Raw genomic sequence first — 24,458 nt, 5'->3', positions numbered from 1 at the left:
ATCAAAACAGAAAAAAAAAAAAAAAAAACAAAACAAAACACCGTGTTTTCAGTTCTTCAGGTTCTCAGCCTTTTGTTCAAAAAAAAAAAAAACCTCAGAAAACTAATCTGTTTTTAAGACCATGATTTCCTTATGAATTAAAAATAAGTATCTCATATCTATCTTTTTCTATATATATAGATATATCTATATATATACATATATATATAAATATATGTGAATGTATCTTTATTTGTGGATAAATATATTAAGAGACTGTGTTCTCAGCTGTATCTCTTTTGTCCTTGAGGCAATATTAAAAAAAAAATTCTTGCAATGAAACTTGTATTTATTTTTAATCTCAGACTACTATTATTTTGGCACTGTCTCTTCTGTGTTTACATTAAGGGAGATCTCTTTGTGATGTTTTCAGAACAGAAATGTCGCCGTAGCCATTTATCATGAACTGCTCAGTGTGGGAGCCTCTAGAAACCCATGGCTACTGAACATAAGATGTGTCTAATCTGGATTGAAATGTACTGTAAATATAAATAAAATAGATACTGGATTTCAAAGTCAGTAAAAACATAAAGTATCTCCTTAGTGAAATGTTTTTAAGTATACAACATTTAATAAGATTTATGTGCAGCAGTGTTTTCCTGCATGAATTTATGGGCATCACACTACAAGTGTGCCTGAGGCCTGTGGAGGTCAAAAGAGGTTAGATTCCCTGGAACTGCAGATTCTGAGCCACCATATAGGTGTTTGGAACTGGGCCCTCTGAAAAACAGGTGCTTATAACCTCTGAGCTGTCTCTCCAGCCCCCTCCCTAGTGAATTATTATACTGATAATTAGACATTGAAATGACACTTTAATAATTTAATTTCATCCTTTTGTAGTTGCTGTTTGAGACATGGTTTCTCTGTGTAGGTGGCTGGTCTGGAACTTAATTTGTAGACCAGGCTGGCTTGGAAGTCATAAGAAATCTGCCTGTCTCTGCCTCCTGGGTGCTAGGATTAAAGGTGTGCGCCACTACTCCTGGCTCTCCCTTTTTTAGTGTAGATGCTAGAAAACTGTTAAAGTGTCATATGTGGCTTATGTTGCATTTCTCATTCCCCGGGCTGCTCTAGAGCCTAAGATAGTATTTGGTTCAGTGTGGAAGGGACAGGAGGAAGGAATGACACCTTAGATTCAAAGAGTCTTTAGTGTGTCCCCTCACATGATGTTTTCACTTTGGGGACTGAACCTTTCGGTGCTAATACATGTATGTCCCCAAGCTGTATTAAGTCTCTCTATGGTGAAGAAGGGCTACTGAACAGGGACCATCTTAAAGGCCAAAATTGGGCTCTTAGTCTGGAGGGTTTTGGTTTGTTTCTTTTCTTTTCTTTTGCTATTTAAGACAGGGTCTTCCTATATAGTCTTGGTCTGCTGAGAACTCTGAATCCTCCCACATCAGCTCCCAGTGTGCCAGGATTACAGACATATACCACCATGCCTGGCTCTTGAATGTTGTTACTATCCCAGAATTTATCTTTTCTAGTATAATACAATAGGTGTAAACTAGTTCAAAGCAATGGAGGATACTCAGTGGGGCACTGCAGGCCACAGTAAGAGAAATACCTTGAAAGGGATGTAAGGACTATGTTTTCCTACACCAAAGTTGCTGTTCTTTAACCAAAAACATTTACATTGTTTCTCTTACAATGTCCAGGACGCTGCCTTCTTGGCTGCTCCCCTTTCTCTTTTTGATTTTCATGATGCATTCGTAGCACAGGCTGGCCACAAACTCAGCTCTCTTCCTGGCCTAGTGCTGCCTGTTCTTACTGGCTGCTATTTAAAGGCTGTAATCTCAATCGCTGTAGAGATAGATAGGCCTATTTGTAGCTTGTGTAGACTGCCAGTGTTCTAAGAAAAACACATTACCTTACTGCTGCCAACTGCTTGGTTAATATTGACTTGAATCATAATTTCTCCAAATCTTAGATTTTCATGCTTCAAGTGAAAATATTATCCAAATTACAGGTTAATTGAATCTAATCAATGTGAAATTGCTTTGAAAGCCAGAAACTTCTTCTCTGTAAATTCTAATTGTGTGTTCTAACATAAAACTATTGTTGATGGTATCAGTGATTTGTCTCAGGGGAGAAACTTAGGGTGGAGGTAATTAATTATGTGAATGTCTAGAGAGAGGATACACGTTAGCTCCCAAACAGACATCATTTACAAGAATGTATTTTTTTTTTCTCTTTCAGACCCAGTTTATGGAGCTGGCATATATTTCACCAAGAGCATCAAAAAACTAGCAGACAAAGTCAGGAAAACTTCTATCACAGACAGCCTAATCTATGTGTTTGAGGCAGAAGTACTCACAGGGTCCTTTTGTCAGGGTAATTTCTCAAATATCATCCCTCCACCATTGAGTCCTGGGTCCTTAGATGTTCATGACAGTGTAGTTGACAATGTTTCCAACCCTGAAACCATTGTTGTTTTTAGTGGCATGCAGGCGATGCCCCAGTATTTGTGGACTTGTACACAGGATAAAACATTCTCACAGCATCAGATGTGGTCACGGAGCTACTCATCCGAACCAGGAATGGTCTCTTCACTGCAGTCCTGGGGAAGGGTCTCAAATGGCAGCCCTGTTTAGTCTCTACATCATTTTAACGAGCAGAAGGGTTTGAGTGAACTGACAAAAATGATGACCATTGGTGACTTGAATAACAGGTTATCTGTTCAGCATGACAGGGTCACATCTTAGTGCCTTTGCCTTTACTTCTGGGCTTGATTGGGCAGATGACAGCTAAAACTTCCTCACTGTCTTTTCTACTTGACATCTTTCATTTCCTTTCCTGTAGGTGGCAGCAAGAATACTTTACATAAAACAATGATTTATTTTTTTTCCAAGTCTGTTATTTTCTAAAATAATAGCACAAACTAGGACAACAGGATGATTTCGATTTTCTATATACTTTTATAAAGTGCTTTGGATATCCAAATAAATCACTTTTGTCTGAGTAACTGGCTGTGAATTGTTAATGTGTGAAAGGGACTGATGCAAACTCAAAGAATGTCAAGAGTTTAGTCATATCAATTAATGCCAGGTGTGGTAGGGTGCACCTTTAGTCCCCGAACTTGAGAGGCAGAGGCAGGAGAGATCTCTTGAGTTTAAGGCCATCCTGGTCCGCAGAGGGGGTTCCAGGACAGCTAAGGCTACACAGAGAAACCCTGTCACGGGAAAATACCCCCTCCCCCCAGAACAAACAAAATTCCAATGTCATTCAACTACTATGTGGCTTAAGTAACTTACCAAGCATTTATTGGTTACAACAGTTGCTTCAGTCACTTTCTGGATACTAAGCAAGACAAATATCCCAAAACATTTTATCCTGAATAACTGGAAAGGCAGATATGAACACATGAACAAATATAAATATATACGGTGAAAGGAGGGTTAACAGAGGTTTTGGAAAGATTTAAGTGAGAACTGGCAATTCATCAAAGGCTCAGAAGCAGCTTCAAAGGAAACAGAAACCAGAAGGTAAGGGGGAGTGGAGCTAGAAAGTGTCATAGGCAAAGAGGATAGATAGCTCTTATATGAATTGAATACAAAAGATAAACGGCTGAGTCTACCTCTGCTGGGCCCAAATTTGACTCTAAGGTGCTATTTGTAATATACGAGGCCAATCTTACCATCTATGTGCTGCTTTCTGCCATGTCCACATTTATCTGCAATTTTAAACCTCTGACCTCTTGCTGTTCAATCTTCAACTCCTCATAAGAACATGTCTTTCTGTTCTTACCTTAAGCTGTATTCTCCTTGTAAGAAACGTGGTTATTCTACTATATGGTACTGTCCTAAAATCTGGGCTTTATACTATTGGCTTAAAAGGTCTCCCACCTTGGTCCCTTGCTCCAGAGGTCCCATTATGGGTCTGCCATAGCTGGGTCCATCAACACAAGGTAAGAAATCACAGGGTCAAGACAATGGACCATTAAGACCCTGTAATACTCCTAAGCCAACCATTAGGTATCTAGAAATCTCAGATTTCCTGCTTAAAGAATTTTGAGTACGTTTGCAGAACACAGCTGCGTTTTTTTCTTGCTTTTTCCCCAAAACAGACTATATTGCAGTTATGCTAGAGATGTACTCAGTGGTAGGGTGCTTGCCTTTCCTGTGTGTGGCTGTATGCTTAATTTCTAGCACATACACATTTTAAAAAAAATGTAAGTGGAGCTGTTGTTGGGATGGCTCAGTAGGTAAAGTCACTTGCTACCAAGCCTGATGACCTAAGTTCAATCCCTGGGTTTCACATGGTTCAAGGAGAGAACTGATTCCTGCAAGTTGTCTGATTTCCACACAACTCTCCCATCCTTATTCCAACAAAAATTAATAGTGTGATGGTTTGAATAGGTTTGGCCCCCACAGACTCATGTGTTTGAATGCTTGACCCACAGGGAATAACACTATTAGGAGGTGTGTCCTTGTTGGTATAGGTGTGGCCTGGGAGGAAATGTATCACTGTGGGTATAGGCTTTGAGGTCCTATGCTCAAGCTCTGCCCAGTGATCAGGGCTTCTCCTCCTGGCTGCCTTCGGATCAAGATGTAGGACTCTTGGCTCCTCCAGCACTAAGTCGGCCTGGAGGATGCCATGCTTCCCACCATGATGATGATGATGATGATGATGATATGATGATGAATTAAGCCTCTGAAAATGTAAGCCAGTCCCAGTTAAAGGCTTGCCTTGGTCATGTGTCTCTTCACAGCAATGAAACCCTAACTAAGACAAATAGTAATACAAAAGAACAGCCAAAGGGTGGCCAGTTGTCAGGACAGGGGGGCCTGCATGTGCTGACTGAGTAGTACCAAGCTGACAATGAGAGGACAGGTCATCTGTGAAGCCACGTGGAAGACAGAAGGGAGTGGGCTGACTGAGCTGTTCAGCATTACTGCAGAGGAACACAGCAGGGAAGGATCAACTACACTCTTAGAAATAGAATTAGTTCTATGCTTTAAAACAAGTTCTCAGATGGGCTGGAGAGATGGCTCAGCAGTTAGGAGCACTGACTTTTTCCAGAGGTCCTGAGTTCAATTCCCAGCAACCACATGGTGGCTCACAACCATCTGTTACAAGATCCGATGCCCTCTTCTGGTGTGTCTGAAGACAGTGACAGTGTACTCACATATATAAAATAACTTTTTGAAAAAAAAAAAGTCCTTAGAAAAAGGCAAGCAAATTAAAATGCACTTGTTTCTTTACCCAAACTTAAATGTTTAAAATTTAACTCCAATGTTGCAACTTCAGCTCATGTCTGTGCTTAATAATAATTTTCTTTATGGAGAGAGGTTTTACATGGAGTAGGTATTATTATTTTGTGGTCCTAGAGACTGAGCCTCTGGCCTTAGGCATGTTGGGTACACACTCTACCACTGGCTATATCCTAGCCCTAGAAAGATGTTTAACTCATGCTGACAACACACATCAGAATGCCTCTAAAGTGCTGGGTATGTGAGATACAGAGAAACGGCATGGTTAATTTATAGATGTGAAGGATCTGATTGACAGGCTGTACATTCAAAGTAGACAACCACTTTAGAGAAGTGAAAACCAGTTCTTATGTGCCTTTATTTGCAGAAAGAATTTTGTGTAGCCCAGGTTAGCTTGAACTTGATTACTGTTATTATTATTAATTTTTTATTTGAGTCAGGGTTTCTATGTATGGCCCCAGCTGTCCTGGAACTCCCTCTGTAGACCAGACTGGCCTCAAATTCAGAGATTCTCCTGCCTCTACTTGCTGAGTGCTGGGATTAAAGGTGTGCTCAGCTACTGCTAGGCAAGTCTTGAATTTATTATATGGTTGAGATAATCTGGAACTTCTGATCCTCCTGCCTCTGCCTTTCAAGTGCTGGGATTATAGGCCCAAGTCATCATACTTAGCTAAAATGAATTTTTAGAAGTTTCTAACCTGCTCTGTGAGTAAATAAAACCGGCAGTACTCTATGTTTGTATACTGTTTGAGAGAAAATTTAGCTTAATGTCATTACTTTGCAATGTAATGACAATTACAATTTGCAATGTAAAATTACTTTGACTACAGGAACCACTGCTATGTAGGCAAAAAAGCAGAGCTGCAAGTCAAAATTTCATATTTGACTCTATTCAGCTTTACCATTGTGTGTGTCTGTGTGTGTGTGTGTGTGTGTGTGTGTGTGTGAGAGAGAGAGAGAGAGAGAGAGAGAGAGAGAGAGAGAGAGAGAGAGTGTTCATTCTCCTGAAGGCTCCAGGCAGTTAATTGGAAGTATTAATGGAAAAGTTAACAGAATTGAGGAATATCGAATGGCTGAGAAGCATCTAAGGAAGTGCTCGACATCATTAGTCATCCGGGAAATGAAAATCAAAACAACCCTGAGATTCTACCTCACACCAACCAGAATGGCTAAGATCAAAAATTGAGATGACAGCATATACTGGTGAGGATGCAGAGAAAGAGGAACACTGTTGGTGGGGTTGTAAACTGGTACAACCACTCTGGCAATCAGTCTGGCAGTTCCTCAGGAAATTGGACATAGTACTTACTACCTGAAAATCCAGCTATTCCCCTTCTGGGCATATACCCCAGAGAAGCTCCAACATACAACAAAGACACATGCACCACAATGTTCATAGCAGCTCTATTTATAATAGCTAGAAGCTGGAAAGAACCCAGATGTCCTTTATTAGATGGATACAAAAATTGTGGTATATTTATACAGTGGAGTACTACTCAGCTATCAGAAACAATGACTTTATGAAATTCTTAAGAAAATGGATGCATCCAGAGAATATCATCCTGAGTGAGATAACCCAGTCACAAAAGAACAGACATAATATGCAGTCACTGATAATTGAATACTAACCCCAGAAAGCTCAGAACACCCCAGAAACAACTCACAGATTATATGAAGTTCAAGGAAAAAAGAAGAAAAAAAAAGAAAATGAAAAACCATTATGCTTAATCTTTACACACCAAGAAAACTTTGACTAATTCCAGGTTACATCTTGTTTTACATGTACTTTATGCTCATTGTAACTTGTAAGATCTTAATGCACACTATTAAACCTTCAAAAAAACCAAGTACTGACAAAAATGTATTCATATACTTTTATGAAAGATTGCTTAAAATCTGTACATTTATCTTTGTTTTTTAAAATACAGTTGTTCCATTTAAAATAATAAAAAAACAAAAGAAACATATAACCAAGAAAAAAAAGTTAACAGAAAATATTCAACTTTCTCAGGACAGACATACATCATTATTTTTATTTAATACAAATAATATGTATTTAACTATTTCTTTTATTGTGCTTATATTTATTTATATACTTTAAAGTACAGACCAAGAGGCTGAACTTAGTTGGTAATGTACTTGCCTAGCATGCGTGAAGCTTCAGGCCTGATTCCCCAGCACCATTGCATAAAAACAAGTGCGCATAAGGAATATAGAATAATATATCCCAAAAGGTTTAAACAGCAATGAAGAATTAAAATAAATGGCTGAAGCAAAAGGATAGAAGCAATGTAAATATTGTCTCACTTTTTGTTATACCTGTTACTTAATTCTTGTACTTATTACTAGCTGCCATTTTTAACTAGGCCTGTTGCTATTTTGTTTTTAGTAACAGGATGTATGTAACAAAAAAAAAGTATGGTAGATTATATAATTCCAAGTAAATTTCTTCCTTCCTTTCTTTTTTGTTATTGTTTTGGTTTTTTGAGACAGGATTTCTCCTATATAGCCCAGGCTGTGCTGGAACTCATTCTGTAGACCAGGCTGTCCTGGAACTTTGGGATATGAGTTCTGCCTCTGCCTCCTGAGTGCTGGAATTAAAGGTATGCACTGCCACGGCATGCCTTTAATTAATTAATAAAAGTCTATCTTTATACTTATGTTTGAGTAATAACATAAATTGACATTTGTATTGTTTTTATTTATTTCTGTATGTTAGATTGGCAGTTGTCCCCCCCCCCCCAGCTCAACTTACAGAGGTTTTGAGACAGGGTCTTACTATGTAGGCTACAGATATTTCTGCTTCTACCTATTAGAGTGCTGGGATTAAAGGTGTAGGCAACCTTAGGTATAATTCCTCAGGAACTATCCACCTTGTTTTTTTGTTTTTGATAGGAAGTTTCTCACTGACCAGCAAGCCCCAGGGATACTTCTAAAACACACCTAGCTTTTTGCTCGGATGCTGGGGATTGAATTCAGGTCCTCAGACGCTAGTGGCTGGTACTTTCCTGACTGAACTATCTTCTACATTTAGCCTGAAATTTTCTAGTTGTTTTAAAACAGTATCAGTTATGTATGTGGCCAGGTGGGGCTTAATTTTCATAGAAGAAAGCCAAAAAATATAGAGAATGATAAAAGTAGTAACAAATACATAAAATAAACACAAACAGTTTACAGAGAGATGATGAGTTGGGAGATCAGTGTCTATACACACTATGTTCCAAATGTTAGCAAGCACAGGGCTGATGCAGACGCCATGGAGGGATGCTGCCTACTGGATTGCTCCTCATGGCGTCTGTAGACTGCTTTTTTATAGAGTCCGGCGATGGCACCACCCATCAATCACTAATTAAGAAAATTCCTTACAGCTGGATCTTATGGAAGCATTTTCTCAGTTGAGGTCCTCTCCTTCCAGGGGACTCTAGCTTGTGTCAAATCGACAAAACTAGCCAACATATTGCCCCTAAGTCCCTCTGATAGAACTTTCTTTTCCCCCAAGCTGCTTTGCTCAAACTCAGCTTTTCTGTAACAAGAACGCTGTTAGTGGAGGTGATACTGATGCTGAAGGACTGAGGGAGCTAGAAAGTTGTTCCAGTTTGCTTTCTGTTTTTATGATAAAACTAACCAAAACAACCTGGGGGCAGGCATTTCAGTTTCAGTACATCTTTGAGGGGAGCCAGGACGGGCATTCAAGGCAAGAACCTGGAGGCAGTAATTGAAACAGACCATGGAGGAATTTGGTCACTGGCTCAGGCTCAGCCTGCTATCTAAGACAGCCCATAGATGGCACCGTCCACAAAGAGTCTCACTTTACTCTCGGATCAGGAAAGCACTACAGGCCAATCTGATGGTAGCAATTCTTCAATTGAGGGTCCCTCTTCCCAGGCGACTCTAGTTTGTGTCGAGTGTACTAGAGCCAATACAGAGTCCAAGAGAAATGACCACTGCATTACCTAGGATTTAGTCCGTGTGGTCCTTTTCCTCCTCCTGTCTTACATTTATTTATAAATGCATTGCTCCATGTCCGTTGCTCCTCAGTATTCCTTTTAAACTGTCTTGTTAAACCATGTCCTGTGTATGAGATTTTCTGGTGACCTCTGCTTGGCTGACTGAAAGTGTTCCTTTGAAGCCACCACTCTACACCCCAGAAAGAACATTCCACCACGTAACAGTAACAATCCTTTCCCTAAACATTCTGTTTTAACGCACTTTCTCAGATCAAAGCAAATATTTCTTGCTGAAAATTACCATTATTGAGATAGGGTCTTTCTACGTAGTAATGCTGGTCTAGATTTCGCCATTCTTGCCTTAGACTTCCTAATGGTGAAAATACAGGCATGCGTCATCATGCCAGGTTCAAAAATCAATTTCTTAATGTTTTATGATACTAATAAATTACCAGGCAAAATGGGTGAGAACTGAAAAGAATACCCAGAAGGTTCTTGCAAACGGGTTGCATGTGAATTCTCTGAACGTGAGACACTGACGTATTTTGTAATACTCCTTCAGCCTCCAACCATGCCATCAGTCATCCAATAAGCATGCTCGGGTGTGAAGTACCTACCATGTGAGAGGGAAGCTATACTGATGTGAGGGGGAATCCGTCCATTCTGGAAAAGCTTAATAAGGACAAGTTTGTTTCCATAACTTCCACATGTCTTCGCATTTACTGACTGCCAACCTCGTCCTCAGAGACCCACGCCCTGGCCGCTGCCTTTTCCCTGGCCCGTGCTAGCCTAGAGCGTTCACGCTCGGAGACTCCGCTTCCCGGCAGCTCCTGCGGCGGGCGGCGGAAAAGCGCACGCAGGCGCGCAGGCCGGCCCCCGCACGCAGGCGCAGTGCGCACGCCGGCTGAGCTGGGTCTCGCGGCTCTGCGCGCGGCAGCGAAGAGCGAGGCCTGGTGAGCGCCGCCGTGGTGCGCGCCGGCTGGTCAAGGTTGTGCGCAGAAGAGGCGCAGCGGGCAGGCAAAGAGCGTGTGTCTCAACCTCGTAGTGGCACCGGGACCGGTCGCCTGGAGCCGGTGAGTGGGAGCTCCTCGCGGCCCCTCCCCCTCGGCGGGCGGCTCTGGGTTCCCTCTGCGGACCCGAGGGAGGCCCCGGGGCGAAGGCGGACGCGGGCGGCGGCCGGAGCTGGCGCTGGCGCTGGCGCGCCGGGGACCGGACCCTCGCGTCGCTCCCGTGCGTCACGGGCCCGGCGGTCCTAACGGCCGCGCGGCGGCGGAGCGGGGTGGGGGTGGGGAACGCTGGTGCTCGCCGTGAGGAACGCCGGTCGGGGCGGGGCGGCGGTGGAAACGGCGTCGGGGGACTGCGGGGCGCCGGGCGGCGGCGCGGAGTCTGCGCGCCGCGCTAGCTTGAGGGCGGGGGCGGGCGGCGCGGAGTGCGGTGGCTGAGGCCGAGGCGTGCGGGGCCGATCCGGGAGTTGGCAGGTTACCGGAGCCGGTGTTTGGAGGGAGGTGGGGGTGGAGACGGGAGGCTGCAGTTTACAGATGTCATAACTACGCGGGCCTGGAGCTGCTGACGGGGGTGTGGTAATTATAGCAATGACAACTTGGTCGGCTGTGTGAGCGGTGATGCGAGGGAAACCGCCAAGCCTTAGGTGAGGCTCGCATTGGGAGCAGTGACTGGGATCGGGGACGTCGGCAAGAAAGAATGTGAAGGTTGAATGCAGCCGCTTCCAATCCACTTTTCAATGAAAAGTTTCAAATGAATTGACTTTAAGGCTTAAACTTCGGTTTGGTCAATTACTATCAGAATCAGCCACCGAGAAATGCTTTTGAAATATTAAACACTATCACCTGTCCTTTTACCCGCCTCTTAGAACTGTTCCTTCAAACACTATCTCCTTCCTCCTCCTCCTCTTCGTTTTGTTTTTTTAAGACTGGGTTTTGTTTGGTAAGCTGACTTTGAGTTCTTGTCCTGCCCTGGCCTTCGGGGTGGCAGGATTTCAGATGTGCACCACGCAGTCAGCTCAAAATTTCGATCAGCCTAGATGACTAAGTGGGTTCCCACCTTCTTGCCTGTAGGTTGCCTTTTTGTGTGTGTTTTGTTTTTGAGACAGGTCTCACTATTTAGTCATGGCTGGCCTAACATTGGATATATAACTCTTGGTTGTTTTGAACTCAAAACAGTCCATCCTCAGCCTCTCAAGGGATGGAGTTACAGGTACAACAACAGCATGCCTGGGTATGTACATGGTGTGTTTATATAAATTTGTATGCATTATGTGCACTTATATACATACATGCATACATACATACATTCGTACATACATACTTATAGACAGGGTCTCATTACGTAGCCCTGTAATTCATATGTAGACCAGGCTGCCATTGAACTCAGAGAATCCACCTGCCTCAGACTCCTGGAATTCTGAAATTAAAGATGTGTGTTATCACACCTGACCTCCTTTCTCCATTTTAAAGGCTGAAAGATCTAAATTTTGAAAGGAAATTGAGAATGGTTTAGCTTTATAGTTTTGCTGAAATAATTTATTCTTGACAGATTATTGTTTATGTGATATATAATTTTAAGATGGAGGCCTGAGAAGTAAAGAAATAAAAGCAAATTTACAGCAGCTTTGAAGCAGATATTAGCTTTTCCTAGTATGAATGAAAGCATGGAAAAACACAGTATTAGTTTTAAGAATAGCTTGTTTCTTATAAATATTTTACTTAACTTTCTAAGTGTGTGAGTGTTTGCCTGAATGTAAGTGTGTCATGATAGTGCCTGGTGCTTGCAGAGGTCATAAGAGGGTGCTAGAGCCTCTAAAACAGGAGTTGAAGATGGTTTGAGTTTGGGTACCAGGAACTAAACCTGTCTTCTGCAAGAGCAGCAAGTGCTCTTAACTGCTGAGCTATCTTTCTAGTCCAGAAACCACTGGAAGAAGATAGTAAAATTCTTCAAATCTTAAAGTTCTAGGGAAACAAATTGTTCGATGATAGAATGCATTTTAAGAGCTAGTAGCTTGTTCCTATAATCCTAGCACTTGAGAGACGGAGAGAAAGTCAGGAAGATCCTGAGTTTGAGGCCAGCCTGGAACTTGACCCAGTCACAAAACAAGAAGTGTAGCATGCCAGAAGCCTGTAGTTAACACTTAACCCTTCGAAAAGGTCTACAAAATCAAACCTAGAAAACTTAGAGTAAAGAGAACTAAGGTCTTAGCTTAAATCAAACATTTGCATTATGCTCTTTTCCTTTTGAGATAGGGTTTTTTATGTAGACTTGGTAGTCTTGGAACTCAAAGGGTTGGCATTCAAGGTGTGTCCTCCTCTGCCAGGCAGTTATGCTGCCTTCATTTTTGTGGTGCCAGGGATCCATTTCCTGGTCTTACACATACTGGGTTAGTGCTCTGCCGCTGGACCATGTCTCCAGTCCTTGCATTATGTGCTTTTTGGTGGTCTTCATGAAGTGTTACATACCAAAGGGAACCACAAAAAGCCAAAAACAAACAAAATAAAAACTTCGTTGCTTTGTGGTAGGCTCTTTTTGCGTGTATGTGTGTGGGGTATATGCATGAGTGTTGCAGGCACATGACCAGGTTCCTTTGCTCTTGCGTGTGCATGTGGAAACTGGAGAAGGACTTTGGGCATCTTCTCCATTGATCTTTGCTGGGCTGCCTTGAGGAAGGGTCGCATTGAGTCTGAAGCTTGTGGCTTGTAAGCTAAGCTGGCTGGTAGCCACTTGAACTCCAAAGATCTGCATATCTCTGCTCCTCAATACTGGGTTTACAATCACATACATTCATGCCCCCCCCCCCTTTTTAATTTGGGTGTTGGGGAGTGAAACTCATATTCTCTTCCTTTCCCAGCAAGAGTTCTTACCCATTGAGAAATCGTCCCAGCCCTGTCTTTTTCTTTAAAAAAGAAAAAAAAATCTGTGCATATTTTAGTGTATGCTGGGGTTGCCTGTGGAGGTGGCCAGGAGAGGGTTGTGTTGGGTTCCATGGAGCTGGAATTAAAATTGTCAGCTGTCCAAAAATGGATTCTGGGAATCAAATTTGGGTCCTCTGGAAGAGCAGCAAAGTCTACTTCCTTCAGCCATTGCCTTCCCCCTCCCCCCTCCCTTAAATGCAGGATCACTTGTATTAGACTAATAATTGTAAGCAGCAGTATTGTTTCTGTGTTGACTGATAGGCTTGATGGGTTTAGTATTTGTGATTTTCTTCATTTCAGTCTCTACTATGTCATAAATTGTCTTATACCATACAGTCATTTTTTGAGCTATTTTGTTGTTATCTGTTACTTTCAATTATTTTATCATTTTATCTTTTCCCACAAATGGAGAGTAGAATTATATCTTTTCATTCCTAGGGTTAGAACCAGTATTTGGGAGGGAGAGAAGAAATCGGGAGTTCAGAGTTATCCTCAGCACAAAGTAGGCCTACTTGGCTTACATAAATCAAACCAAAGATCTTTGATTGGTTCAGTGACTGACTTATTGATAAAAATAAACCCTTATTGCTCTTGTTTTGTTAACTTTGTACTCTGTGGGGCTTGTGAATTTAGGTGTAATAATCAAAGAAAACATTGACTATGACAGTTTATTTAGCTGAATTGATGCAGTACAGATAGAACTTGTTAGGATTGTGAAGCAGGCCATAGAAAATGTGGGAATGAAGACTGATGAATCATAGTTTCTGTTTTTTGTTTTTTGTTTTGAAGACATTAACAACTTCAATGGAGGGGAAAACCTGATTCTTTCCCAATGTTGTAGACTAATTGGAATAATTTTTGAGAGCTGGCAATAATTCAGAATGTGGATAATGGGGATAATCCTCTTCATATAACAGGAATAATGCTGTCCTTCATATACAAAGATAAGTCTGCTTGCTCATCATGAATAGTTTCCCAGCATGAATAAGGATATGTGCTGAGTTGTCCATGTGTCTCTTATGCTTTGTGACCCACAAGACAGCTTGGGGTCAGAATGAGGGCTTCTAACTGAGGAATAGAAAGACTCACAGAAAGTAGTAAAATACATTCTGGGTCAGCCTTGTCTACATCAGATGTTTTTCAGTTATTATCCTTGCAAAGCCACTTTGAGAAGGAGATTGTCTTGCTCTCTCATTAGGTAACTTACCCCACTTCACAGTAAGTGGTGGCACCAAGCAAGATTCAAGCTTTAAGGCTGTTCGGGATATGTTTATACCAATCTTTAAAGTTTGGCTTTATCAGCAGTTCAGTCTTTGCATCAGAACAAACTAGAGGATGAACTTATTTATAGTTAAGGGATTGTCTTAAGTTCCTTATTTTATGACCATTAAATTTACCTCAATTTAAAAATAGGATAACAAGAACAAACGGCCACACCTGTTCCACTCTCTGGACTTTTAGGTGTTACTTTTTCTGTTAAGTATTGCACAGCTCTGTACTGATAAATATTTTCTTTTTATTGCTCCTACCACCCTCACCTTTTTTTTTTTTTTCCCCCCTTTTAGTTCTGGGGCTTAAATGAAGGTCTTTGGGCATTTTGAGGCACATGAGCTACCACTGAGTTACAGCCCTAACAATATTACTGTTATTATTGTTGCTGTTAATGGTCTCACTGTATAGTTCTAGCTCCCTGGAACTTGATATGTAGATCAGGCTGACCTCTTAGTCACAGACTTGGATCCACCCAGAGTGCTGGGATCAAGGTTGTGCATCAAGCTTCCTGGCTTCCTTTCTTCCTTTTCTCCTCCTCTTTTTCCCTTTCCCTTTTTTTTTTTTTTTTTTTTTTTTTTTTTTTTTTTTTTTTTTGAGACAGGTATAGCACTGGCTGTCCTGGAACTCTTGTAGACCAGGCTGGCCTCTAGCTCAGAGATCTGCTTGCCTGCCTCAGTTTCCCAAGTGCTGGGACTAAAGGTACTCCTAACCATGCCAGGCTCTGGATTATTTCTTGCTAGAATAGTTTTAGTATTGATGTTCCTCAGAGAAAAATATTCCTTGGTGTTACATTATCAGCTTGACCTAAACTTGCACTGGCCCTCCCTTGTTTATAATAGAGTTATCATAGGTTCTGTTAATACAACTGTAAATGCAGCCAAAGCATATAGACTACTATGAGATAATTTCCTGCTAACCAGTTGATGTTTATGAAGGAGTTAATTATGTTTTGGGGGTAGAGTGGCTTCATTTCTTGAGCTCTTTTTTGGAATCATCTTTTGTTTTTTTGCCTTTATGAGGTTGTCCTGGAACTCAAAATTCTTCTGCCTCTCATTTCCAAGTGTTAGAACTAGAGGTGTGTGCCAAAAAAAATCCTTGTTCCTTCATTCTGTTAGCACAGCCTGGATTGGTGGTTTTCATCTGTGTTTGTTCACATTGTTGTCTCCGGATGGCCCTATGTTATCCTCATCTTTTCTCCCTGTTTTTTCTTTTCTTTATTAATTTCTTTGGAATATGTCCTTTTAAAAAAACATTTAATGTATATGAGTACACTATAGCTGTCCTCAGACACACCAGAAGAGGACATTGGGTCCTATTACAGATGGTTGTGAGCCACCATGTGGTTGCTGGGAATTGAACTAAGGACCTCTAGAAAATCAGCCAGTGCCATCTATCCAGCTCCCAGAGTGTGTCCTCTTGATAATTGCCTGACACATGGCAGTAATAACTTTTCAGATCGTGGTTGAGTGAGCTTTTTAAAAATTGTGTTTTCACATTGACCTATAATTTTGCTGGGTATGGAATTAGGATTGAAAATTTATTTCCATTCAAGGTTCAGTAGAAGTAGAATCTCTACTGCTTCCTTCCATGTTGTTATTTCAAGCCATTTTAAAAATGTGTGGTGTACACACCTGTGCCTGGGTGTGCATGCACATGTGTGCACATGAGTGTGAATGCCAAAGGCATCAGGTATCCTCAGTCTCACTCTTTTATTTTTAATTATGTGTGACTTTGTAGGTATTTGCACATGAGGTCAGGTGGCAGTGTCCTCAGGATTTGCAGTCCCTGTCGGAGTCTCAGGCAGTTGTGAGATGCCATACATGGATGGAGTGTGTGCCCTCTGCAAGAACACATTAGTAACTGACTCCAGCCCTCAGTTTTATTTGAAGATAGGGTCTCTTGCTGAACTAGGAGCTGAACGTTGGGACAGGATCCCTCTACCTCAGCTCTGGGCTTACAGATTTGTGTCATATCTGACCTTTACCTGAGTGCTGAGGATCAGAATTCAAGTTTTTATGCTTGAGAATATCTCCCCAACCTCCCAGTTTTGAGGGTTAGTTCCTCCCCTTTTCTCAAATGTCCCAAAACCTTTTTAGAATATTTTTAACCTTTGACATTTCATATCCCCCCCCCCCCCGTGTGTGTGTGTGTGTGTGTGTGTGTGTGTGTGTGTACAGTTTGGCCTAGAAGATAGATGACCTCACCTCAAACTTCTTATATTCTTTCAAGCACCTTCCTAGGACTAGGATTAAAGCCATGCACCACTATGAATTGCTTTCTCCTCCTCCTCTTCCTCCTCCTCCTCTTCTTAGAACATTGTTTTACTTTTGTTTTTTTCAATTTTTTTTTGTTTTTTTAAGATTTATTTATTTTTATGTATATGAGTACTCTAACTTCATGTCTGCCAGAAGAGATCACATATGGTTGTGAGCCACCATATGGTTGCAGGGGATTGAACTCAGGACCTTTACAATAGCACCTAATGCTTTTAACTCTTGAGCCATCTCTCTCCAGCGTCTTCAGTTTTATTTTTATGTGTATGGGTGTTTTGTCTACATGCTACTACCTGGTAGCCCTAGGGGCTAGAAGAGGGAGTCACATCTTCTGTAATTAGAGTTAGAACAGTTGTGAGCTACCCGATGTGGGTGCTGGGAATTGAAACCAGGTCCTCTGGAAGAGCGGTGTTCCCAAGTCTCTGTGCTCTTTCTAGCATCTGAATTTTTTTTTCTTTAATGTGGTACCAGGGATGGAATCCCAACATGGTAGACAAGAACTGAGTTATGTTTTATCATCAACCCCTCTCCCCACAACTACCACTTTTTACTTTACTTTTCTTTTCTTTCTTTCTTTCTTTCTTTCTTTCTTTCTTTCTTTCTTTCTTTCTTTCTTTCTTTCTTTCTTTCTTTCTTTCTTTCTTTCTTTCTTTTTTTTAAAGAGCATTTCAGGGCTGGAAAGATGGCTCAATGATTAAGAACATTGGCTATTCTTCCAGAGGCTCTGAGTTTAAATCTCAGCACACATATAGAGTGGCGCACAACTGTCTGTTACTGCAGTCTTTAAGATCTAATATCATCTTTTGTGCAAACAAAACATCCATATGCCTACATAAATAAATTATAAAAAAAGCATTCTGTAGACCCTTAAAAACTGGAAATTTGCCTCTGAGGTTTGAAAATTTTATTATTTCTTGTCCTTTAGGTAAAAAGAATTTAATGTTGATTGCATCTCAATTTTGATACTTCAGATTATACAGGATAGCTTAAATTATCTGTCTTGAATTTCTGAGCCCTACTTTCATTTCTTTCCTGTAGCACTGTGGACTCATAGTACTCTATGTAGTTCAGCTGTGAATATTCATAGTTGTAAAATATATATCAAGGTGGATGTGTATAACATCCTCCGCTAGAGGCCGTTTTTGCCCAAGAAATTTTTATGCAGCCAAAGTATGTAGGCATAATATGAATAGGAAGGCAGATCAAACATTTTCTGATAACGAATCACAAAGAAATTATTTTATTTTTTTCTAAAGATTTATTTATGTATATGCTGTCTTCAGACATACTAGAGGGCATCAGATCCCTTTAGGTTGTGGGCCACTTTGTGGTTGCTTAGAACTCAGGACCTCTCTCCAACCCCCAGAAATTAATTTAAAATAATTCTTTGATATAAATGTACTTTTACCATTTACTAAAGACTAAAGCAAATTTGTATGAGTTGATTGTGTGTTTATTTTTATATGAAGCATTAAATCTTGGGTAAATGTTTGTTGTAAGGCGTGAATATCTTCAGCGCCTTTCAAAGTTGATTGATATTTTGATTTTATAATTAGCAGTGCTGAGACTATTATTTTATGTAAATACCTAGTACAAAGTGGTAGCATTATCCTGGCAGTTATTTCAGAAGTGCTTGGAAATCTGTCCTGGTCCTACCAAGCCAAAATTCAAGTGAAGAATTATTCTTTTTAACTGACATAGAAAATTAAAAAATCAAGCCTTCTAATACAGTGCAATATGAAGATACATTGTCTTAATATCTGCTGAGGATGAATTATAGGAAAATATTACAAGTTTTTACTTTCTAAAATTAATTATTATGTTTTCTGTACAAGCAGAGATTTTATGTTTAGTAAAAACACTGGAATTGGTACTGCAGATAGCAAAGATGTTAAGAGCATTTGCCATTTGTCCTAGTTAGGGTTAATATTGAAATGACGAAACACCAAGACCAAAGGTTTATTTAGCTTACATGTCCATAACAGTTCATTGAAAGAAGGACAGGAACTCATGCATGGCAGGAATCTGAGACAGGAACTGATGATGCAGAGTCCATGGAGGGGTGCTGCTTTCTGGTTTGCTCCTCAAGGCTTACTCAGCCTATTTTCTTATAGAACTTAGGACCAACAGCCCAGGGGTGCCCACACCTACAATGCACTGGTCCTCCCACATCAATCACTAATTAAGAAAATGCCCTACAGGCTTACTTACAGCTGATGAATTTGAGCAGATTTTTTTTTTTTTTTTTTTTTTTTTTTTTTTTTTAGTTTTATTTTTAATAGTTCCTTGTTGGCTTTCTGATTTGCTGAAGTTGCTCGTGGATGTAAGATTTGTTGAAACACTGTTTAGCGTCGACTGGTCTCAAGCTAGGGATTGATTTTTGCCTTCTCCTGCTCTGCCCAGCAAATGGGTTTGCAGGTATGTAGCACCATTCAGAGTTGAGGACATTGAATTTTAATGGTCTGTTGATTTTTAAACTTGAAAAAAGGTCTATGTCATCTTTCTGTTAATTTTGTTCTTGGTATTTCATTGAGTAGCTATTCTCAAATTGGTAAATGATTCCGTATTATCCTTAGCTCCTAACTATCAGCTACTTGGGATTGGATTAAGGGCCTTGATTAAGGGCTTTGACTTTGGTGATCTCCCTGCACCACGTATCACTTTGTCTATAATATTTTAATTTTGTCTTTTTGCAACTTTTTACTTGAATATTAAAACTCTTTAAAAAATATTTATTATATATAAGTACACTGTAGCTGTCCTCAGACACACCAGAAGAGGGCATCAGATCTCATCACAGATGGTTGTGAGCTACCATGTGGTTGCTGGGATTTGAACTTAGGACCTTTGGAAGAGCATTTGGTGCTCTTAACCACTGAGCCATCTCTCCAGTCAATATTAGAACTCTTTTATTTTAAGTGGCTTAATTTTTTATTGTCTTTGCTATTTTTTCTCCCCCCCCCCTTTTTTTTTAAATCTTAAAGATTAGAATATGTGTGTGACTGCCCTCAGAGGCCAGAAGAGGGTGTTAGAGAGTGTTGGAGTTCCTGGAGCTGGAGTTGTGAACTGTCTGATATGAGTGCTGGGAACCAAAGTCAGGTCCTCTGAGCAGCATGTGCATTTAACCACTGAGCAAACTCTCCAGTTCCTTATTGAGAGAGAATATTGATAATAGTTTGTGTGTGTTGGCATTTTCTTTTGTTCCCTTATTTCTCTTATATTTCCATCCACTGAGACTTGTCATCTTTTCACTTTAGAGTGTAGTTCCGAAAACCAAACTTGCAGTTTTGTGGGAGTGGCTTGTTGGTTCAGCTTGCACTGGAACACTGTCTCAGACTTTCTGGTTCAGTTTCTTTGCTCCCAGCATCTGAAAGGATTAGGAGGTTTGTTTGACTATCTTCAGAGAACAGGTGAAACAATCTGGCTATTTCATTGACTTTCAAGTGGTAGCCTAGTTTTTAGCTTCTATATATTCAGAAGATCTTGTGAAGCTTCCTGATTGGTGGGTAGCATTAATCACCTTGTTCTGCATTTGCAGGTGCTCAGCTTTGTAGTTCTCTACTTAGCCAGTAAAGCCATTTGGGGGAGCAGAGGATGGAAAGAAACTTCCAATACACTCAGTATTATTAGGAACCTACCCCACGCTTCTTAGGGTTTATATGTAACTCAAATCTTTCTGATTTTGCAGTAATATTTTCTTGTAGTTTTAGTTTCTCATGTTAAAGTCACATATTTTCCTTTTCTATTTTATTTTTTCACATTTTTTTTTTTAATAAGATGGCATCTCATTTCTTATAATGTAATTAAGAGTGTTTGCATTTGGAGGCTTAGAGAGATGGCTCAGCAATTAAGAGCACTCACTGGCTGTTCTTGCAGAGTATGAGGATTCAATTTCCAGTACCCACATGATGGCTCACAACTGTCTATAACTGTAATCCTAGGCGATTCAATGCCACCTTCTCTTTGAGCACCAAACAGGCACATGATTGATATACAGACATATGCGCAAAAAAAAAAAGACATCAATATGCATTAGAAAAAGAAAAATATATTTTATGGTGTCCCATTATTAATATTTTAGCTGTTAAATGTTTAGCCCATTTAGGATATCTTCAAGTTTACAGGAGGGATAGCGTGATGGAAAGGTATAATGTTTGAATATAATAAAAATAGCATCTTTAGTCAATGAGGTTTGGATATAGATTGGCAGAGAGTAGAGCTGTTATTAAATGAATTGAGGCAAAAGCATCTTCTATGACAAATTCAGAGAGAGAAATGAAAGGATAACTGAAAAAATTGGTAAGAGTGGGGATACTTCATTACTGTACTTTCAGTAGTGGACAGAACAATTAGGTAGTAGGTCAGTGAGGAAACAAACTGTAAATCAAGTCCAGTATTTCTCCCTTGCCTTTTGGGGAGATATTCCTTTTTCCTCAATAGGTATTTGAAACTGAGTAATACTGAACCTGTACATAGAAGCATTGCAGTATACCAACAGTTGATGTGATGACAGATGTTTAGTTACTAACAAGTAGGCAGTAGTATAGTATAACATGACTATACTGGACAAAGCAATGATTTACTCACCTGATAATACAGAGTGAGATGGTGTGAGATTTCTACAACAATGAGAATGATAGCAGTGTAAAACTTATGAGTTACTTATTTCTGGAATTTCCTAGGTTTAGATTGTGGTTTATTATGGTATCTGGAACTTGGGAAAGCAAAACCATAGGAAAGGGGAGGATTACTGAAGGAAAGTTGGGGACATTACTAGCTTGCTCCCTTATAATAAAAGGATTATAAAAATATGATCAGCAGTTGTGTCACAATAAAGGCCTAGAGGAAGGAATAAAAGGTGTGGGCTATAGAACAGGCTGCTCACAGAGAAAAGCTTAGGCTTGCTGCTTCACTCCTTAATTCTACCAGACACTAGTACTGAGAAGACTCAGTACCAATTCTTCACAAAGTCTTCCATTTTATAAAGACCATACTATAAACTCTTATACCAAAGCCAGTTAAGGTATTCACAAGAAAAGTACATGTCAACATCATAACTTGAACACAGTTCTCAACAGAGGACAAATGAAGTTCAATAGTGAAAAAGTCTTAACACATCATAGTCAAGTAGATTTTCTTTCCTAGAGATGCAAGATAGATTTCAATCTAAAACATCTTAGTGTAATATATTATAAGTAAAATTAAAAAGTACATTTCAGTAGATAAAGCACTTGACAAAAATCCAATTTTTTTTTTTCAGCAGTGGAAACACTCATGTAGGAAAGAAGCTTCTCAACACAGTGGAGTGCACCCATGGAAAGCAGGTTTAGTGTTTAAGAGCATTTCCTGGGCTGGACAGATCAGTGCAGAACACTTGTTCCTGCAGAAGACCTGGGTTTGTTCCCCAGCACTTACATCGTGGCTCACAGTTGTCTGTAACTTGAGTTCCAGGGCATCTAATCCCCTCTTCTGGTGTCCTGAGGGGCACCAGGCATGTACATGGTGCATATACATAAACACACACACACACACACACACACACACACACACACACATTGAAATAAAGATTAAAAAATTACTGTTAGAAAAATGAAAACTAGGCTAGAGATATAGATATATATATGCAAACTTGTAATCAGCAAGAGTACTGTCAGGCAGCTGTTATGCTTCATAAGCAACAGAAATGAACTTCTCATGTTCTGGGAGGCTAGAAAGTACAAGGCCAAGGTCTGGCACATTTAGTCTTTGGCAAGAGTTTGTGTTATGGTTCTTTTCACTTGACAGAAGGGAGAGGTAAACACTTCACCATCTTATAGTTTCTGTAGCCCTGGCTTTCCTGCACCTTAATATGTAGACCAGGTTGGCCTCAACTCAGAGATCTACCTACCTATGCTTCGAGTGCTGGGAGTGAATAAAGGCATACATTGCTATGCACAACTGGTTGTGTGTTTTATAGAGGAATTAATCTCATTTCTGAGGGGTCTGCCATCATGACTAAATCATACTGGAGATATCTCATACTGGGACTTAGGATTTCTTACATAAATTTTGGGCAGTCACAGTATGCATTCTATAGCCAGTCAAGATTATTGAAAGATCACCAAATACCATATGAAAAATTGTATAGGCATGCAAAAGAATGAAATTCAACTTTTGACTGCATATCAGATGCAAACATTAACTTGAAATGGACCACTATAAAAGAAAATCTGTTTAAAAGTCTTAGGAACATAAGGTTAAAGACTTTTCTACATATGACATCAAAAGTATGAATAAGAAAAGAAAATAAATTAGAACTTTCATTAAAATTAATATTTAAAAATTATGTGTATTAATGTTTTGCCTGCATGTGAGTATGTGTGGGTACTTGGTGCCCTTGGGTTAAGAAGAGGGCTTCAGATGGGCTGGAGCTACGGACACTAGTCACTGTGTGGATGCTGGGAGCCAAACCTAGGGCCTTTGCCAGAGTGCCAGCTGCTCTTAACCACTGAACCATCTCACTAGCCTAAAATTGGGATTTTTAAGAGTTTCATCTATAATGTATAAAAAACAGACAAAAACCTCTTACAACTTAATAAAGAAAAGATAAGAAACCCAATTTGAAAATAAAGGTTCTGTGAAATACATACTTAGATAATAATTGTGAAAAGCTGCTGTACTTCATTAGTCATCAGATGATTACAAATCAAAACTGTGAGATACCACCTTATACATATTAAGGTGATTAAATTAAAGAAATTTTATTAGCTAGGATGTAGAAAATTTCAACTCATATGAAGTTGACATATAAAATCATACGGCCACCTCAGAAAGCAGTTGGCAGTTTTTCAAGGGATTAAAACAGACTTACTGTGACCCACAAGACCACTCATAACTATAAATGCACAAGAAATGAAAATATATCTTCACAAAACTTTTGTAAATGTTTATAGAAGTGTAATTCATAGTAGCTAAATGGTAGAAATAACCCAAATGTCCCTCAGCTGATAAGATATAAATAAAATGGTTATAGACATATACAATGGACTGTTAGTTAGCCAGAGACAAGTACAATACTGATAATTTGCTACAGTGAAAATCAATCATAAAAGCATTCAGCTAGGGGCTGGAGAGATAGATGGCTCAGTGGTTAAGAGCGCTGACTGTTATTTCTGAGGTCCTGAGTTCAACTCCGAGCAACCACATGGTGGCTCACAACCGTCTGTAATGAGATCTGATGCCCTCTTCTGGTGTGTCTGAAGACAGCTAAAGTGTACTCATACATTAAACAAAACAAAACAAAAGCATTTGGCTAAATGAAGCCTGTCAACAAAATTTCATGTCACATGATTCTGTTTCTATGAAATGTCTAAAGTAAATGTGATAGCTAAATGAAACAGGTTTCTTTTTAAGGTGATAAAAATACTCAAGTTCAATCTGGTGATGGTTGTACATACTCAGTAATATAGTAAGTACTGTTAAGTTGAATATTTTAATAAGGGTATTAGAAATAAAAAGGGGCCATGAGATAGACTGTGGGGCAAGATGCTTGCCACTAAGACTTAACTCAAGTTCCATCTGGCAGGCTGATTGCCCTCCAATGTGCTGGTATCCTTCCTCTCAATAAACAAATGAAATAAAATTTGAAAAATAACCTTTTTGGTGAGTGTGTGTGTGTGTGTATGTAATATATATATATATATATATATATATATATATATATATATATTACATACACACACACACACATAATATACATGTATGTATTATGTTAAAGGCTGAGCTCACTGAATAATAAAACTCTTAAAATTTGTTTTC

At 39.8% G+C, this 24,458-nt stretch overlaps 2 protein-coding genes across 3 annotated transcripts in view; both read left to right on the top strand.

The window, feature by feature from the left end:
* The window catches only part of PARP9 (poly(ADP-ribose) polymerase family member 9), a 30,667-nt gene extending 27,703 nt beyond the window's left edge, over window positions 1-2,964 (top strand). For both annotated transcript variants that reach the window (XM_080919647.1, XM_080919646.1), the window contains exon 11: window positions 2,233-2,964. In XM_080919647.1, coding sequence (XP_080775773.1) covers window positions 2,233-2,627 — 395 coding nt within the window. In that variant the 3' untranslated portion in view covers window positions 2,628-2,964. The remainder of the gene's footprint in view (window positions 1-2,232) is intronic.
* A 7,133-nt stretch (window positions 2,965-10,097) lies between these two features.
* Window positions 10,098-24,458, top strand: part of KPNA1 (karyopherin subunit alpha 1) — a 51,593-nt gene continuing 37,232 nt past the window's right edge. Inside the window, exon 1 of the mRNA XM_080918909.1 lies at window positions 10,098-10,266. The gene's annotated coding sequence lies outside the window, so the exon portion shown is untranslated. The remainder of the gene's footprint in view (window positions 10,267-24,458) is intronic.

This window comes from Micromys minutus (assembly GCF_963924665.1).
Source record: "Micromys minutus genome assembly, chromosome: 7".
In the NCBI taxonomy this organism is placed as follows: Eukaryota; Metazoa; Chordata; class Mammalia; order Rodentia; family Muridae; genus Micromys; species Micromys minutus.
Note: the sequence above shows the minus strand (reverse complement) of the source record. Positions and strands in the feature narration are given on the sequence as shown.